Below are 19,409 nucleotides of genomic sequence, written 5' to 3'. Positions count from 1 at the left end.
TTTAGTATCGTAAAACGTGAAATACGTTTGTATGTCTATCAGTGTATAAGTTTGGTATCTATGTGTGTTATTACTGTGGCATGAAAAAATAAAAATTAGCATTTGCCTAAACAGTGAAAAATGTAAAAATAGAACAGTAGTGTTATATACTCTGCTAATAAAAACGTATATTTAGTTTTCTGATATGATCTTATTAATTTGTTGAAAAACACTTTAATAATTTCGTGATATTGATGTATAGATATATGTATTCAAAATTGTTTATGCTGGCTTAAAACATTTTGATCTTATATTTTTGTATCTGTTATATTAAAGTATACAACGTTGGTGAAATTTAAATGTGTTAAATTATATAAATTAATTAACAACTTTGTTTACGTTATCAAAATGTTTAATTTTTAGAAATATAATTTCAAATTCTTTTACACATCAAATTTGATTTATACAAAGTATACATAATATCCATTTGGATGTATTGTTCATTGTATTAATATGTAATGAAGTTATAATGCAAGTATTAATGTAAATTGGGAGATCAGATTCCAATGCATATGTAGAAAATGGCAGAATCGTGTTGTTGACGTTTCTGCTCTTTAAATGATCTACATTGTCTGTATAAAATGCTCTATTGATGAATCAGGATCAGTGTACAAGATATGTCAAGAAAACGATTTTTTTTCTGACGTATCTTACATTCAATGTTCCTAAAAGAGCTAAATTATTGCATAAGATGTTTTGAGTGACATTTTTCTGTCACATATCTTAAATTGAATAAGAGATATATACTTATAAATTGTTCTTATATTTATAAGTATAAAGCGAAAGTTAAAAACTATAGTATGATAATATTCTGGTCCTGAAGCATTTTCAAACATATTTTGAACAATGTTCATCACAGTAATGTTGTGAGTATTACATGTAACTTTCGTTTCGTATTTAATAATTGCAGTCATTTCAACTGCATATATTAAATAAAAATATTAAAATTAGATAATATAAACATGAATCTGTAACATTCCCAATAATCACATCACTTTCATTAAAATTATGTAATAAATAAAAATTGTAGATTAAAAAGTGTATTTAACGCCGTTCTGCAAACTAATAGTAATATAATTGTATCATTGTTTGGATATTGTGCATTAAAATAAAATATTAGTAAATTTGGAATTTCATATATTTAGATTGATCATTAATTATATGAATATATATTATATATGCAGCCAAAATTATGTTTACGATGTTGGAAGTCAGTATAAAATGAAATAATTGTTGCTATTGAAATTATTTCAATAAACAATTCACAGAATTTGAAAATATATCTTATACTAATTTTACATTCCTTTATATTGAAACTATACACATTTTAATCATGGAATTGAAACACTCTATTATTAATGATATTAATACTTTGTATGTCTATCTTTTTAAATAATTACTAATTTTTACTATATTAAAGTACAAAGTTATGTTAATAAATAAAATATAAAGAATCTTCAAAATTTTCTTAAATAAATTTACACTTGATTCAAATAAGGAATACTTTATTATAATTATAAATATACAAAAAATATATATTTTATAAAGTATGTATTTATTAGTTTATAAATATTAGAAAAAGATGAAATTATTGCCTATTTATTTTATAAACTACATATATTATAATTCGTACAAGCGTCCACATTTGAATTTTTTTATAGTTCTCTCTATAGGTCTTATGGAAAGATCCTTACCAAAAAATTCCAGTTTTACTTCATTTAAATAAATATTCATTATAACTACATCCTTAGGTATTGCTGAAAAGAAATCGATGCAAATTTTATAATCCATAAATATATTCAATAATAAGATGCAAAGAATATATTACGTACTTCGTATAATGTTATCTTTTCCACAAATTCTAAAAGTATTTTTAGTATCTTGAATAACTATACCATTCAACCCAACTAAGCTGGGGCATTTTGATGCAAAAACAGAAATTTTGGCACCATGAAAATCTGCTTTGATTAATTGTTGATTAACAATTTCCCAATTTGGGTCAATTGGGTTTTTTGGTACATTAAGAAAAAATTTAGTGCCAAGTATTTGTTGCATATATTTTAACCACAATTGATTTAATGGTAACAAGTCAATATACTTCATGTCATTTTTGCAACCAATTTTACGTAAACCCAGTTGCATTCGTTTTCTACTGCTTAATAGTTTCCCCTTACATCTTTTTTTTTTGTTTAATTTATTTTTGTGTTTAGCAAGTAAAAATGACTACAAAATAAATAATATAATTTATATCACTATGGTAAGAATATATTAAGAATATACATAATTCTAAAATTAAATAGTATAATAATATATATAGTTTTTCATATCATTTGATATTTATTTGTTCAAAACAAATTTACCATACCTTTCTTAATTCACCTGCTATAGAACTGCTATCACTAGGTGGTAAGGTGTTTTGTAAAAAATTTGTAATGTATTGTTCACTATTCTCACATGTTCGAATTTGTCTTGTTATATTTTTAGGTAATATCGAACATATATTTTCTACATATATTAATATAAATTGTTAATAAAATAATAATTCGTGTATTTTGTAATGTTTTTAATGTATTATATTACGAATACGTACGATTAGATTCTGTCATTCTTATTGATAATTTAAAAATCAAATAATTTAAGGTTTATTATACCATATTACTAAATTATTAAATTAATATTAAATTAATAATTTCTCGTCAATGTACTTTATAATCGTCTAAAATAATAATTGTTATAGGTTAATAAAAATTCAAATATATGTTTTACACTTTGGCGTTACAATCGTTATAAACGCGCATGCGCATTACCAGTGATGAGATATTGGATGGGTTTTTGCGCGCATGCGCGAGAAATGCAAGAGCATACGCAGCGTATGTATTTAGTGGCGCAACTAGATGGCTTTATCATATATTTTGCTTACAGTTATTTAGTACCCTTCCTTTCCATCTGCTCCTCAAATATGAAAATATGTATATAATGTAATCTTATCCAACCTATACATTCATATTTCACAACCAAATTATAAACATTTTTGAAAAATAATGAGGGTTGATTAAGGTACCCTATTTTATTGAAACTTGTACTTTACTGACTACGTTTCCATCGAGGGTCCAAATCGGGTCAGAGTCGGGTTAGAGTCGGGTTGGGGTCAGCGCTCGTACGGTGGAAACGCCAAAGGTTTAGTTGAACTCTACCCTACAAAATTTTAGGGTAGCGTTCAGTTGAGGTTCGGTGGAAACGACAAGAGTCGAGTTCGTGTTGCCAACATAACAAATCCAAATTGCATTGTGTATCACGTGCTGTATTAATCGGTGTAGAAGAGGTTACTATTACTTTTTGTCGGTGATCTTGTAATCTGAGAAATAATTTTTGTATGTTATTTTGATATTGTAAAATTAATATTGCTCAGCTTTACATGTCAGAATATGGTAGTTGACTTTGTGCAGTTGGTAATGTTCAACCCAACTCCAACCCCAACGTAACTCTGATCCCATGGAAACAGGCAAGGCAACTTAACTCTAACCCGACTCTAACCCGACTCTGACCCGATTTGGACCCTCGATGGAGACGTAGTCACTGAGACTAAAATTGCCGCGCATGCGCGAAAAAACCCGTCCAATATCTCATCACTGCGCATTACCATAGATTATAGCATACGCAGAAAGAATTAGAATAGATGCGGAATACTGTGCGTAAACCCAATTCGTCTATTCAATTATACCAAAGTGTTGGTAAATAAATAGATTAGAATTAATAAAACAAAAATTCGAAAATGATTCTGAAAAGAACTTATAATTTATTAACATCAAGGTAATACCAAATAATTTTTAACTAGTTATTATTATTACTTTTCATTTTAATATTAGGTTGTTTCATAATAAACTTTAATGAATTCTATAACCCACATTCATTTTGTATTACTTCGAATAAATATATTTTACAGATTTTTAAACATTTAAAATAGTTTTCAAATATCATAGAATAACTAACAAATTAAAACTTGTACAAGTTTCAATACAAGTTTAATCAATAAATAACTTGTAAACACTGTTTTCTTTTCAAGGCAAAATCAAGTAAATATTCAGTTTTATAGTATATTTCCAACAACGTACGTGAAACCCATTTTTAAAAAAGAAGAACAAGAAGAGGTACATGTAAGTCCAGAAGGAAATAAATTATCTCGCATACCTATCAGACCAGCATTAACTTCTGATACATGTTCTGAATTTTACGATGAAATTGTTCGGTACATAATTATAAAGTTTAGTTATACAGGTGATTATCTTGCTATTATTAGACTCTAAAGGAAGTCTTGTTAAATGTCAAACATCTGATTGCTTTTTCTTTATATTGACTTAAACCTAGCTGGAGATAGAATATAGTCATCAGCATAATCATCTGTATTTTCATAGCCATCATTAATCCAGAACAATGTAAACCTCTTACAATGCATTAAAGAATAATTGAGAGTATGTTTGGTGGTACTTCCTTTTAAGTCAATTGGTGAAATAATCACTCTATATACAAGAAAAATCATTGAACTTTGTAAATCAATTATTTGTATTTTATCAATATTAGTAAATTTACAAATTATATTATGAGGCAAGGCAAAAAAATGGTAGCAAGAAAAGTATTAGAAACAACTTTTGAAAATATTAAAATATTACAATTAAAAAAGTACTATCAACTACCTCCTGAAGAAAGAGATAGTGTTATATTAGATCCAAAAGCTATTTTACATGAGGCCATAGAGAATTGTTCACCAGTTTTGGAATTAACAAATGTAAGGAGAGGTGGTATTCTTTACAAGGTACAAGAGCAATTTTACTTATGTTTATGAAAATGTTTTGGTATGTCTTGAATATTAATAGTTTAAGATATTTTGCATAGGTTCCTATACCGTTAAATGAACAAAGAGCTAAGTTTCTGTCAATGAATTGGTTAATTCAAACTGCAAATGATAAGCCAGATACAGATAAATTTGTCGATGTATTAGCAAAAGAACTTATTAATGCATCTAATAATGAGGTATACATATATTTTGTCTTTTTTATACATCTTCTAATCCTATTAAGTGAACTAAATAGTATTGATTTGTAAAGAAATTTTGAAATATTTTACAATTCATATTGTAGGGTAAAACTATAAAAAAGAAACACGAATTACACAAGCAATGTGAAGCAAATCGAGCTTTTGCACATTATAGATGGATATAGAGGTACTGTAAACCAGCATATTATTTGTATATAATAGCAGAATTTATATAAATAAATTACACAATTTATAAAATATCACCAACAATATTTGCAAACCGTGTTTCTTCAGTAATCCTTCCATATCGTATGTTTATTTTTAACTTTTGTTTATGCGATATAACATTTAAATTTCTATAGAGAATATAGAAGATATTTAAGGGTGTCTCTGTAAGAGGTACAATATGGTTAATATGAGTTTTTAAATCTATTCTTTTACCCCAATAATTCAAATATGATATTATAACTTCTTGATTGTCTTCCTTGAAATATATAGAACCAATCAAATTATTGCATACATAACAAACAGTGTGACACCAAAAAGTAATTATCAAACCTAGAATATATAGTAAATTATATATGTCATAATTAAAACTATGTGTAAAAAAAGTAATTCTATCAAAACTTACTAAAACATATCAGGTTTATAGTATCTTGACCTGACATGAAACCTGATGCTTGTAATGCTATACTTATTGGGATGCTTGCTCCGGCCAAAATTGTTGTATTACGTTTTAACAGATTTAACATTCGGAAATACCCAATATATGGAAAAGCATAAATTAGTTCATGTTCAGGAAATTTTGTCGATTTACTTATTTGTGATGGTACATTATTTTTTTTTTTACTTGGAACATAACTGTATAGTCTAATTACATTATTAATCTTAATGTATTGACGATTCGTTGATCGCCAGTAACAGCACATCATTTGTAAATACATCTGAAACTTTATAACCTCTTTTATGTATAAATTATTTAGCATTTAATGTTTTATTAAGTCCGCTTTCAAATACACCTTTTTTATGTTTCGCATCTATAATAGTACATAATCCAGTTTAACGTGATAATACCTAAATGTCGCAAATCTACCTCTATGAAATGAAGAGGTTAGTACACATTCAGTTTGTAGGGGACACATTAGTTTCTAATGCGGGCAAATTGAGCCTCTGTGGAGGCCAGACGCCCTCTTCTTGTGAAGTAAAATAGAAACTAAACTAGTTCCTAGTTCCTAGTATCTCGTACACAACGGCACGCGTAGTTTCTATTCTTCCCCACAAGTTCCTCATGTTCCACGGCTGGTTTGGTTTTTATTTTCTTCTAATATATATAAGATGGCGTGTAAGGGCTATTGTCCTTATTTGCCTCATGTTCCACAATTGTGGACTTGTGTGGGTGTTGTAGACTGTAGATATGTCTCCTGATTTATACTACGTGAATAGCACTGTACTGCATTCATTGTACCTTAGGCTTATTATATTATCAATTATCATTTCCTTTTTTTTCTCAAATGATTCATCATTTGTTTATTCTAATCACAGATAATCATCATTCCAATATCATTAATTATTAGAGCACTAAAAATCATATTATTTTTAAACATTGATTATTTAGATATTCGTTATTTATTATCTGTATGTAATGTGGATATTAAAAACATACACGAGATAAGGAATAATAACTTTAATAGCTTTATGGTTAAATAATAATAACTTCTACAATCACTGTATTTGTTTAAAAAAATAAGTTTCTTTGCATATTTTACTTAAAAGAACTAATAAATTTGCCATCTACATATATTCTTCCTTGTATGTTATTAAAATTGTATAATTTGTCTATATATAAGGTATAAAGTTTGACACAGTACATTTTTAAATACAAAAGTCATTGTCATAGACTCTATTTAAAATCTAACATAAACGATTTCTCTTACATATTAGGTAATTATTACCCCCAGTACAGGATATATATTTTACATTACAGGGTATAGTGTATAGACTTTTACAAATATTTATGTACTATCAAGAAAAAATAACATATTTTAAAAAATAATCGTAGAATGTTTTAGTTATTAAAATGTATTATGATCATAGGCATTATATGAAAGGACTATAATCATTTAATTTCTAAAAATATTAAACCACACAATTAGTTTTTTTGATATAAATACATTAAAATTTATAATTTAAATACTAATTTTTCTATAATAATGAAGTCCATTTTGCTTGCAGTCCATTTTGTAACATTTTGATAAATATTCACAGTTTGTGAATACAATTTCCTTTCAGGTACTGAATGTAATTGTTTTCTAAACATATATACTTTCTATTTTTGGAATTAACTAATCATAAAATTTCTCGTTACTAATTTTAATATAAATTTATAATTATAAATTAATACTAGAAATTTACTAGTTGTTAAAAATCAATTCATATAAAAAGTTAGTTTGTTTGTCATACTCTAAAGTTAAATAGAATTTGTAAAATACTTTTATATAAATTTTGTCTAGAAATCGCTACTTTATACAATCTTTGTCATATAGGAAAATCATACTAAAAATATATTTTTATAATTCTTCAATATGAGATGTTAGTAATTTAGGTAATGATTGCACATCTGTTGTCACAAAGTTATCAGGTGAAGCAATTATAGGAAAGACATGATTTAGTATAGCATAGTAATGTAACCCGGCTGCTATAACAACAAAAACATGCCAAATTGCATGCGCACAGGGTATTCGACCATCAGATTTAAAGAACACCAGGCCAAAAATGTAAAAGAATCCTCCCATTTTTAGTTCAGCAATGTCATAGTAGTGAGACTGAAAGAATTAATGTAAGTTTTTAAGGAATTTAGGATTATTGTTACTACACATATGTAATATCAATACATAATATTGTCTTGGACATATAATTATATACTTACAACATTAATAATTGCAATGCTAGGACCAATTCCAATAACTAGGTAAAAAATTGTTTCTAACATTTTATATCGTTCATGGAAAATTTGTTGATAAAGTATACCTAAGACTGCCATTATCCAAACAAGGTAACGCATTGCAAAAAGTAATTCATCATCTGGGAAATGGTCAACATTTAACCAAGGAAAATAGCTAGCAGCAATAAAAATATAAATCATAGCACGATCGCAGCGATGTAATGCATCTTTGAGTTGTCTGTAATAAAACTTAATATGAAGATTTTATTTTATATAAACTACAGTTTTAGTTTCATAAACATAAAATAATAAACTGAAAATGAAGTAATAAGTTCATTTTCTGCTTAAATGAACATAAAAAAGTACCTGTTATTATTGCAATAATGCACACTGTGGAAAAATGTTGATACTGTAAAAACAAGTATTAATGATGTACCATATACATAAGCTGATACTAATTGTGTCCATGTTGTAGAACGCCGGACAAGTTCTAAACCTCCCAGGACAGATGGAACAACCCAAACTCCATGAGTAGCTACATTTGCTACATGTTCTATAGGAGTAGGTACATATGCTTCATTTGTACATGCTCGAGGATTCATCCACTTTACTCTGTAAAAATTGCACAAATTTCTCTAATACATCAATCTTGCTTTTATATATATTCTCATTTATATGTAGCAAATTGAATGTATGGAAAAGTACAAAATTACTACAATATATTATATCAGGTAAAATAAACATACAAAAATGTGTGCACATGTGCACACATTGTGTGCATATGTACAAAAATAAGAAAAAAATAACAAAAAATTCATATGCATATCTAATTATTATACATAAATTTACAATTAGTACTATAACTATAAATAGTACCAATTTTAATTGTACATGAAATTTATACTTTATAAATCCATATAAAATTATATTATACTTCACAATTAATAGTTTGTCGAATTTTAAATAATTAGACAATGTAATAACAATATAATATATATGTATAATAAATTTAAGATCACATTCAATTAAAATTTTAAAGCTTATATTCGAACTTACATAAATGTTAATAACAAATATATACAATACCTACTTGTTAATGTATATTCGGTGATACTATACACATTCCATATGTTCCAATACAGGATAAAAGTCAGAATTCATGTAACTTGGTGATATCTTCCATAGGCAACATTACTCGTTGCAATTATTTTATGGTCCATTTATAAGCATATACTTGCAATACATTCCACTTAATATTCCAGATTAAAAATACCCAAATACATGCAAGTTTTAATTTTACTAGCAAACTAATAAAAATGAAAAATATATACAAAAAAAATTTATTTATGAAATTGACACAAAAAAAATTGCACAGAAATGACCTTTTCTTTGAATTTATTGAATAAAATTAACATATTTACAATTTACAACACAACTTTATTAATTCTGCTACACAACAATTATATACATTCTTAACATTTTTTATGTAGTATCAAAACCTTTTACATTACATAAGGAACTTCTAAGGTTTCATATAAGCGTACAAGATTAATACAATGTCAAATAACATGCTAGTATATATTAGAAACACACATTATTTTTTAATAAATTTTACAGATTAGAATGATAACAAATAAATAGTTTACAACTAAAAGTGTAAACATAGTTCCATGCAAAGATAAAATATTATTAATTAATTTTCTACAAGTGTTGGCATTAATATAAACAGCCACTGTTTTACCAAATGCAGAACTTAAGCAATTTAGTAAACAATCAAATGTCAACAGGTTAGTATTTATTAATTAATATTAGTTATTATATCTTACTCTTTTATACGTTGAAATTGTAAAAGGTTTTTTATTGGTGCTGCAACGAATTGATGAAGACTAAACATATCCATATTTTCCAGGAGTCAGCAAATGTATATCTCGGTTAGATTAATCAGTATGATTATTACAGTATGATTATTCATTAACGTAACGATTACTTTATAACATATTTTACATCATGTTTCACACTGTTAAATTATTTATCAGAAATTATTAATAATTAATAAAATTATTACGAATGATTCAACCACCCATCTTTTACATTACCGCTAGCGTGGTCATAGCACTACTGAAGCACTTTAAACACTATGATTGGGAGGATAATAAAGATACAGGGTATAAATATAACTAATAGATGACAGTTGTAGTTATCAAGTGTTACGAGTGTTCATTCTAAAGATGTATATGTATAAATGTACAAATATTTTACATCTTTCCTATACTTTTTGTTATTATAGTTATGCATCTAAACTTATATATACAATATTTGTAAATTTTTTACTATCTTCCATCTAATATAAACAAATATAAAATAATTCCTTAAATTAATAGTTGAAAAATTATCACGTATAATAAGCATGACAAAGTAGTCTCCCCGCTGAGAGTTACACGGTCCCACTACCAGATGATTTTCTTCCCCACCGTCGACCAACTCCTACCCCTGTAAATCACTTTGCAAGTCACTATACCATATATATCGTGTGACAAATACACATACATACACGCACAAACACCACACACACACACACACACATATATATATATATATATATAAAAGAAGACCTTTGTCATATTGCCATCATTCATATCGTCATTCATCTCCATCTTTAAATTTGGAAGTTTAGAAATTTAGACACTAAAAATTTGAAACCTTTTAAATTTTTAACGTATTCTAATGTCAAAAAGTAATTTTCAATGTACTGCGTAACAAATGAATCACCCTATATAATTCGAAGATGCGTTCAGCGTCGAGAGAAAAATACTAGAAATAAATATGGCGGGGGTTGTTCTTCTATATACAATAGATTGAGAAAATAGTGATGATAGCCGAATGTAGCTTGCGAGTCATTTCGTCATGTATTATACCTACCAAAAAAAAATTGTTTGTAAAAAATGATATAAAACATATATCAACACTTCAAGCCTATCTTTTCCATTAAGTTGCCATGACAACAAAGATGACAAGAAATAAAATTTGATGTTTCAGTTTCATCGTTCCTTGAATTCAGGAAACAACTGTCAGCTGTTCAATATGTGGAACGATGGTACAATCAAGCAGTATACTGCTTTGTATAGTCACTTGTAGAAGTCATTCTACATCGAGTTCGACATCTGTTCACAAATCTTGTATTAGCGTGCGCGTGCGTGTATTTGTATTAACGTACGTGCAAGAAAGAAGAGAAACAGATAAAGAGAGGCAATAAAAACAAAGATAGAAAAGGATATAAAAAGAAATTAAGAAAGAAGTGGATAAAGTGTTCTTACGCGCACCGTCCGTGCGATTTATGCAAAATCTTGTGCGTAACGTGGATGTATTGACGCAAGGACTTAAATACAGTATATCAGGACTAATGAACCTCGCAAATCAGACTACTGATCCTCAAAGTGGTGTTTTCTTTGTTAATTTCAATCAGGATTGCACGTAAGTGTCGCACTCTTGACTATTAAACTGAGGACATCGTCCTTTGTTCCCTAACCTTGTTTCTCTTCATTAACAATACAATTACTTAAAGAAAAAAGAAGTTATACGTATGTTACGTGTATGTACAAATTTTGTTTAATCATATATAGTAACTCACTATACTTTCCTTTTACGCATTGATGCATACACTGTATTATTTTTCCATAATATTTTCGTTGTTTATATGACTAGTTTTTTTATGTATTAATAATATGAAAATGATTCAAATTCACTCTGTGATATATTAGAAAAGTTTTATACATTTAAACTTAATACTTTGTTATGTTTATAATTTGTGTACTGTCCTTTTGTCTATGTTTAACATTTTATGTTACCTTAAAATAAAGTATTGCTGTTACCCTTCTAATTTCTAGTACTTTACCTGTTGAAGAATCATTTTATGTATTTTATGAATCACTGGTAAATTTATAGCAATTACTTGAATATTTGCTTCCTTATTTGAATATATGTACAAACAAAGTTTAAAACATTCAGCATACATATATGTTATATAGTGATAAATTAATTGTTTATTGCAGATCTTTGGCAGTAGGATCAAAAGCAGGATACAAATTATTTTCTTTAAATTCTATTGATCATCTTGAGACAATATATGAAAATGGTAATGGGTATTACAATATTTTTTTAAATAGAAATTAAACTTTTACATCTACATTTGTAAATCATTTTTTGTTATGTACTGAGAATCAGTTCATTTGAAAATTATTTAGAGTATCCTATTTTTCTGGAAAATGTTAGTATTCTGTAAGTCAAGATAACAAGAAAAAATCAAATATACACACGTTAAATCACTGGAAGTATTATTATAGAGTTATAACAACAAAGTAATATATCAATGAGTATTAGGTACATTACAACAAAGATATATTATTATGAGATAAATTATGAATAGATCAGGAATACTTGCATCTAATAGTTTAAAAAGTTTAAATATATTACTCTTTGAAGTTAACTTTGATTTTTATACCTTGAAGTTTTATACCTTAGTAGCAACTCATTCATTAGTTTCATTAGTTATACCTCTTTAATAATGTTGTTTAATATATGTTTATATGACATTTGTTTCTTATTTTGAGTTACAGAATATACTGCAACATTTGACTGCAAAAAATAAAAGTATCCTGTATTTGTATATTTATTATTTTATCATTATTATACTTTATTATATCTTGTATTTTAAAAATCAATGTTTCTATTATATATAATTATATAATCTGTAGATACTGAGGACATATGCATTGTCGAACGACTATTCAGCAGTAGTCTTGTTGCTGTGGTCAGCTTATCATCACCTCGTAAACTCAAAGTTTGCCACTTTAGAAAAGGAACTGAAATTTGCAATTATAGTTACTCAAATACCATTTTGGCTGTGAAGCTTAATAGAGCAGTAAGTTTATTTTATTTTATTGTAATAATAATAAAAAGAATAAAGTAAAAATTTGTTTATTTAAATATGAACTATATAAATTTTTTATAATAAGTGTAATGATACAGAAATTACAAAATAATATAAATTTGCAGAGATTAGTTGTCTGCTTGGAAGAATCATTATACATTCATAATATTAAGGACATGAAAGTCCTACATACAATTCGTGATACTCCACCCAATTTAGCAGGCTTGTGTACACTATCAATAAATAGTGATAATTGCTATTTAGCATATCCAGGATCAAATACAATTGGAGAAGTTCAAATATTTGATGCAATAAATCTCGTGAGTATTAACAGATATACAGGGTGTTATCTGTAACGCTACTCACAATTTTTCTCCCACTTGCAGCCACCTTACGAAAAAATGTTTAGGACAATATTAACAGGGTATGAAGTGCACAATAGATATTAGTAAAGCAAATTTTTAAAACAGTTTGTTCTCTTGGCAAAGTCAAGGTCACCTTGGGTTTTTTAAATAGGAACATACATTTTTTTTTATTCATAGCTTTAAAGGACATCGAGACGAATTCAAAACATATTACATGATATTTTTACTAACATATTACTCGATTTACAGAAGTGGAAATGTGAAGTAAAAGACCGGAATATTACGCGATGGAAGACGGCATACATTTTGAACATGTAATTAAAGTGTATTTTTCTTACATTCTAGTCGCGTGTTTACATTCAGTAATCTCTTTGGAACCAAATAATGGTTACACTACCAAAGTCAAAAGCTAAGTACTTAACATTTCCACTTCTATAAATCGAGTAATATGTTAATAAAAATATCATGTAATATATGTTTTGAATTCGTCTCGATGTCCTCTAAAGCTATGAATAAAAAAAAATGTATGTTCCTATTTAAAAAACCCAAGGTGACCTTGACTTTGCCAAGAGGACAAACTGTTTTAAAAATTTGCTTTACTAATATCCACTGTGCACTTCACACTCTGCAAATATTGTCCTAAACATTTTTTCGTAAGGTGGCTGCAAGTGGGAGAAAAATCGTGAGTAGCGTTACAGGTAACACCCTGTATTTAACAAGTTTGGTTCAGTTAAATATATATATATATATATATATATATATACAGGTATATATACAGTTAAATATATATATATATATATATATATATATATATATATATATATATATATATATATATATATATATATATATGTGTGTATGTTTATTTCCAGCAAGCAAAAACTATGATTCCTGCACACGATAGTCCATTGGCAGCACTCGCATTTAGTCCAAATGGTACCAAAGTAGCTACGGCTTCTGAGAAGGGTACTGTAATTAGAGTTTTTCATGTAAGTTTAATAATTCATATGGTACTAATTGTTTATTCAGTTCTTAAATTTAGATGCATTGCTGAAGGTTGTTTATATCTCTGAAGGTTCATGATGGTACAAAACTATTTGAGTTTCGGCGAGGAGTTAAGCGATGCGTATCTATAAGCAGTCTTGCTTTTAGTATGGATTCTATGTTCCTTTGTTGTTCGAGTAATACAGAAACGGTGCATATTTTCAAGTTGGAAGAACCGAAGGAAGCGTATGTACTTTACTCTTGACTGTTGTGGTAAAATTTTTAATATATCTGAATTCTATTTCATCATTACAGGCTACGACAAACAACGGATGAATCCCAAACTTGGATGACATATCTAACCAAAGCAATGTGTGCATCCGCTAATTATTTACCTTCCCAAGTAACTGATGTTTTTAACCAAGGACGTGCCTTTGCGAGTGTCCATTTACCATTCCAAGGGTTAAAAAATGTTTGTGCTATTACAGTGTAAGTTTCAGTAAAGTAGTGCTTATAAATATTACACACATATGTTCTTTTCTAAAACATATTTTGTCACGTAGAATACACAAAGTACTTAGGCTGTTGGTGGCTAGTGCTGATGGATATCTGTATGTTTACAACTTGGATACAACAGAAGGTGGAGATTGTACATTGCTTAAACAGCATAGGTTTGTATTTTTGAAAATTATATAAATAAAATATAACATTCAAATAATTTGTGTTGCAGGTAGTATTGTATTCTGAATTTAAAAAACAAGAAATAATTTTATATTTTTATTTTCTATACCTTATTTAAATTGTTCCTAGCTCTTTCTATTAATTGTATAAATAATTTGTATTTACAGATTAGATGGCAAACGGGACGAAGTAGATTGTGCTAGTGTGTCTACAGCTGGGTTAGGATCTGGAGAAACTCCTGCAGGAACAACTACTACACGAATAGTACAAAATACAGGTATGACAATATCATAGATATTTTAATATACCAAATATAATTTAGGTTTTATAACCGAGCGAGTTGACGATAAAGATATATCATATACAAAAAACTAGCACATTAAAATGGTCACATTAACGTCAAATGTTTTGGTTAAAAAAAAAGTTGAATTTCGAAATTGAAAGACGCTAAATAATTTTTAAACGTTAAAATGTAAATCATTTATAGACTAAATTTAACATTATTTTCTCTGTTTTTTAAGACATGTCAACACTGACACACACAATATTTACGTACATAAATAGGAGACATAAGTCATGACTGATATACATATAAATGATTTTATATTTTGTTAATGTAGATATGCATTTATTTTTATATAATGTAATTTTTATATCTAAAAATTGTAAACGAATTGTAAATTTACAAAAACAGGTGATTATTTAATCGTTTAATTTTGGAAATATAAATTTTCTTACATCTTTTATTATATAAAGTTTTAATATTTATTATATATAGATCATATAAATATAGTTTTAATTTGATAAATTTACTGTATCATATAATATATTACATTTAATTTGTATGTACAAACATGAATATAAATGAATACTGCATAAATATCCTTTTACATTGAGGATTATATTGAATTATATTTTTTTATACAATTTCATCAATTTTTTTCTCGTTCAATATTAATATCAATGAGTAGTGATCCACAATCCACAGATGAAAATATTACCCATATTCTTAGCTTCAATCGGATATCATTCACATAATCTGGTATTTTACCGATATTCATTAATTTCAAATGTGAATATCAAACAATTAACAATTCTTGATACATTTGCATGTTAATATTTGTTAAATGTATACATCATTACCAGTAATTTTGAAATATTCAGTTACTAAATGATAATTTTTATTTTATGCATTAATCAAAAATAAATACGTATATATATAATTTTTTGAAACTTCAAGTTATCTTGAGAATATGAAATTCATAAACTTTTATACTTTTAGTTATTTTTGCTCTATTAGCTGATACCACATTAGAGTTGTTCATTATTTCATATTAATATTACCTGTTTTGAATAGGTTTTTTATTAAATATGTAAATCACCAAATATTTGTCTAAAAGTATTTATGAGCTCTATGTATTTTTTGTTTAAATACTAAATATTTATTTTAAATATATCTAAATATTAGAATATATACAAATAATGACTTTTCACTAATGCTGGATATTATCAGAATATTAGAAAAAGAAGTAGCTAACAAAGAAGAGTGTAAGTTTATTATTCGGTACAATTTGATTTCTGAAATATATTATCATGTAAGATAAAATATGTCAGGTCATAATTCTGGTATCACTGTCTATTGTTATTGTCAAATTTTAGCAACAAAGGTATATAATAATTAATTAGAATTCTATAAATACGAATTTTTAAACACATTATACTTCATTACTTTCATTAAAAACAATGTTCTTAGTATGCTTGACTCAATGATAAAATTATGTTTAATTGTAATTTTCTATTTGTTTCTTTATTTTTTTTGTACCTTTGTATTAATAAAGTTTGATTGTAAGATCAAACAAGTAGTATTTATCTAATCTCTTGTGTTGCTATTATTCATCAATTTTTATTATATACGTTATATTTTCTTTATCCTTGTTTCTAACCCCTTACAATTATATAAGTAATTTCTTCAGGGGCTAAAGGGGGGCCCCAGCTATTGACCTTACTTGACGTAATTTTTTCTTTTTATTATCCACTGAAGCCTGCATAAATAGCTACGCGGGTGTGTTGCGCGGCCGCTCGCCAGACTCCATGTCAGGTACTGGTATATCCTCTATTCTGTCCCTCGCTTTTTACTTACATTCTCATTCTCCATATGCATTCATTCCATTTAAAAAATTCTGCTATTATACTTTTTCTATACCTCTTTTATTTTTTAATATACGTTTATTTCCATAGGTATAGAGAAGAAAGAATGAGAGTAACAACTAATAATAAATATATTCTTATATTGTGTGGGTGCACTAAACTTTTAATATACATGCAATTATTTAAGTTTAATAACGACAATGCACATATATTTACAATACTATCAAATTAACATCACAGAGTAACATTTTTATTACTATTTTAAAGAAGAATTAAATTAAAGTCTGCATACTTTTAAACTTTATGTTTACTGCTAATTGTTTTATGAAATAATTATTTTACGATGTGATTGATAAACACAAATGGAAGGATTTCAAATATTAATGTTTCTCATAGAATAATAGTAAAATGCATTAATTTAAAATTGTACAAATTATATGATGAACGTTTTAAGGTGTAATAATTTTGTACACTCCACATTATTATAATAGAAGTTCCTTAGGCTTTTGTTTTCTTAAAAATATAAAATGTAATGATAAAATATTTATACTAAGCAAATATTTATAAATGGTGATTTCTTTTTATTAAATATAATATTAATAATATGAATACGCAATTAATATTATTTAATTTACTATAAAATGTTTTATGTATATTTTATTTTGATAGGAAGCATTATATTCATTAATAATATGATTACTGTATTAAAGTTTATTATATTTATATTTGTTGAATGAATGAGAATGAAAAAGTAAGTTTTTTGTAAACAGTAAAATCATTTGCAATTTTGTGTTACATAACATTTAATAATATTTTGAATCTACTTTTTACATCTTACAATATCGAATGTTACAAAAATTTAAATTTTTAAGTATTTTGATTATATTGTACTTCAATAAGCTTTAATTATATCACAGTAATTGTGATGGACTAAGACTCACTTGCTCGTAATTAATTATTTTTGAAAGTCCTAAAATTCAAAAATTTCGAAGTCCATAAATTCTAAAATTCCACAGTCCTACAAGTCCAAAGTTTTAAGTCCTACATGTTCAAAGTTTTAATGTTCCAAGGTCCCATTTAAATGGAGTGGTAGGTTGGATAAATAATATTGCTTTGTAACTTCAACATTTATTTTTATAAATATTTTAATATTTAACGCGACCCATTCAAAATCAGCTCGGGAAATCCAGACTTTGGGAATCCCTGCTTTAGTACAAAAAGTAATGTGTATCATTGGATTCCAATTTCATACATCTTTATCGTTACATCCGCTTAAAGTAATAATTAGTCTAAATAATTATAATTGAAATATGTACGTGAATGGATTTATAGAGTCAGAGAAGTATCATGAGATGATAGCGGCTACTGAGAGTCCACCACGATTTTCGGGTTCATTCCGTTTGAAAGACGATGCTGAATTTCCACCTGTTACGCAAAGAACGGATTGAGTGTAATGATTCATGCATATCAAAAATTACAGATGAAGATGAATTACATACAGCAGTGATCGAAATTAAAGACACTAAAATACAGGTTGAAATAAGTTTCTAGTTATTATATGGAAAACGTTGCAGATGCAGGAAAGCAACGATTATTTTGTAATGAAAAAATGATAACAAACACACATTAATGAAATTGTATAAATTACATAATTAACGCCAAAATTAGCATGTGTTTAGTGTTCATATTGTATCTGAAATCGATATTTTAAAAAAGACTATCCACAATACTTTTGTTTATATTACATTTTTTCCAAATCAGTATTTTATACTAGAACATAATCATTATTGAAGAGCATAAAGTTTGTTTTAGAGCATGTAGCAATTCAATGATAAATAAAGATTACTGCGATGCTTTAAAAAAAAAAAAAAAAAAAAATCAATAAGCTCAAGCTAAAATATACTTGAAAATATTTAGCAAAAATGTTTGACGTAAACATACATAAAACAATATGTAGACGTTTAAGTATTTTTACTGTGAATTAAAACATAAATACAATAAATACTGCATATTCTAGATATGTCATTGACAGACAAAACAAAGATTATTTGTAACACACGATACTCATTGTATTAAATGTCTGAAACATTGGATTGCTGTATACTGTAATTATATTTTCATCTTCTGTGTTCGATAACTAATAAAATATCATATTCTTTTATGATACAGTGTAAAAGAACGGGAAAATCACAAGTTGAAATTTTGTAAAAAGTAAAATACAAGGTTTTGAGAAATTTTTTCAAAAATTAAATATTCTGAGATAATTGTGATATTTCATCATTATAATTTTTTC

The 19,409-nt window shown here is 26.8% G+C and overlaps 5 protein-coding genes across 10 annotated transcripts; 2 read left to right on the top strand and 3 right to left on the bottom strand.

Moving 5' to 3' along the window:
• Nucleotides 1–1,527: 1,527 nt before the first annotated feature.
• On the bottom strand, nucleotides 1,528–3,588 carry Pop4 (ribonuclease P/MRP subunit POP4). 3 transcript variants are annotated; one of them, XM_076540155.1, is made up of 6 exons: nucleotides 3,455–3,588; nucleotides 2,960–3,394; nucleotides 2,630–2,755; nucleotides 2,405–2,544; nucleotides 1,872–2,262; nucleotides 1,528–1,796 (listed from the first exon to the last, which is right to left on the bottom strand). In XM_076540155.1, exons 3-6 carry the CDS (start codon nucleotides 2,643–2,645, stop codon nucleotides 1,660–1,662), a joined length of 684 nt encoding a protein of 227 aa, XP_076396270.1. In that variant the 5' UTR covers nucleotides 2,646–2,755; nucleotides 2,960–3,394; nucleotides 3,455–3,588; the 3' UTR covers nucleotides 1,528–1,659. The 3 variants fall into 3 exon arrangements, with proteins under 3 accessions (XP_076396270.1, XP_003706349.2, XP_012147729.1); XM_003706301.3 differs by having other exon boundaries at nucleotides 2,960–3,559; XM_012292339.2 differs by lacking the exon at nucleotides 3,455–3,588 and having other exon boundaries at nucleotides 2,847–2,986.
• A 79-nt stretch (nucleotides 3,589–3,667) lies between these two features.
• mRpS7 (mitochondrial ribosomal protein S7) lies at nucleotides 3,668–10,502 on the top strand. Its single transcript, XM_003706302.3, has 6 exons — nucleotides 3,668–3,849; nucleotides 4,103–4,285; nucleotides 4,618–4,849; nucleotides 4,930–5,067; nucleotides 5,175–5,257; nucleotides 8,487–10,502. The coding sequence occupies exons 1-5, from the start codon at nucleotides 3,812–3,814 to the stop codon at nucleotides 5,253–5,255; spliced, it is 672 nt and encodes a 223-aa protein (XP_003706350.1). The 5' UTR covers nucleotides 3,668–3,811; the 3' UTR covers nucleotides 5,256–5,257; nucleotides 8,487–10,502.
• Nucleotides 4,103–19,001, top strand: Atg18a (Autophagy-related 18a). 4 transcript variants are annotated; one of them, XM_003706305.3, is made up of 12 exons: nucleotides 4,103–4,193; nucleotides 11,048–11,482; nucleotides 12,061–12,143; nucleotides 12,763–12,929; nucleotides 13,064–13,258; nucleotides 14,176–14,292; nucleotides 14,379–14,533; nucleotides 14,603–14,776; nucleotides 14,851–14,958; nucleotides 15,136–15,245; nucleotides 17,010–17,066; nucleotides 18,449–19,001. In XM_003706305.3, exons 2-12 carry the CDS (start codon nucleotides 11,346–11,348, stop codon nucleotides 18,562–18,564), a joined length of 1,419 nt encoding a protein of 472 aa, XP_003706353.1. In that variant the 5' UTR covers nucleotides 4,103–4,193; nucleotides 11,048–11,345; the 3' UTR covers nucleotides 18,565–19,001. The 4 variants fall into 4 exon arrangements, with proteins under 4 accessions (XP_003706353.1, XP_012147734.1, XP_012147735.1 ...); XM_012292344.2 differs by lacking the exon at nucleotides 4,103–4,193 and having other exon boundaries at nucleotides 11,141–11,482; nucleotides 17,207–18,657; XM_012292345.2 differs by lacking the exons at nucleotides 4,103–4,193; nucleotides 18,449–19,001 and having other exon boundaries at nucleotides 11,142–11,482; nucleotides 15,490–17,066.
• Nucleotides 5,061–6,220, bottom strand: LOC105663448 (transmembrane protein 186). Its single transcript, XM_012292349.2, has 3 exons — nucleotides 6,090–6,220; nucleotides 5,702–6,020; nucleotides 5,061–5,628 (listed from the first exon to the last, which is right to left on the bottom strand). The coding sequence occupies exons 1-3, from the start codon at nucleotides 6,105–6,107 to the stop codon at nucleotides 5,321–5,323; spliced, it is 645 nt and encodes a 214-aa protein (XP_012147739.1). The 5' UTR covers nucleotides 6,108–6,220; the 3' UTR covers nucleotides 5,061–5,320.
• On the bottom strand, nucleotides 5,905–9,979 carry LOC100875350 (monocyte to macrophage differentiation factor 2). Its single transcript, XM_012292348.2, has 4 exons — nucleotides 9,838–9,979; nucleotides 8,378–8,623; nucleotides 7,997–8,249; nucleotides 5,905–7,892 (listed from the first exon to the last, which is right to left on the bottom strand). The coding sequence occupies exons 1-4, from the start codon at nucleotides 9,909–9,911 to the stop codon at nucleotides 7,638–7,640; spliced, it is 828 nt and encodes a 275-aa protein (XP_012147738.1). The 5' UTR covers nucleotides 9,912–9,979; the 3' UTR covers nucleotides 5,905–7,637.
• Nucleotides 19,002–19,409: the final 408 nt, after the last annotated feature.

This window comes from Megachile rotundata, chromosome 15 (assembly GCF_050947335.1).
Source record: "Megachile rotundata isolate GNS110a chromosome 15, iyMegRotu1, whole genome shotgun sequence".
NCBI lineage: Eukaryota > Metazoa > Arthropoda > Insecta > Hymenoptera > Megachilidae > Megachile > Megachile rotundata.
The sequence above is the reverse complement of the archived record's forward strand: the minus strand, read 5'-3'. Positions and strand labels throughout refer to the sequence as shown.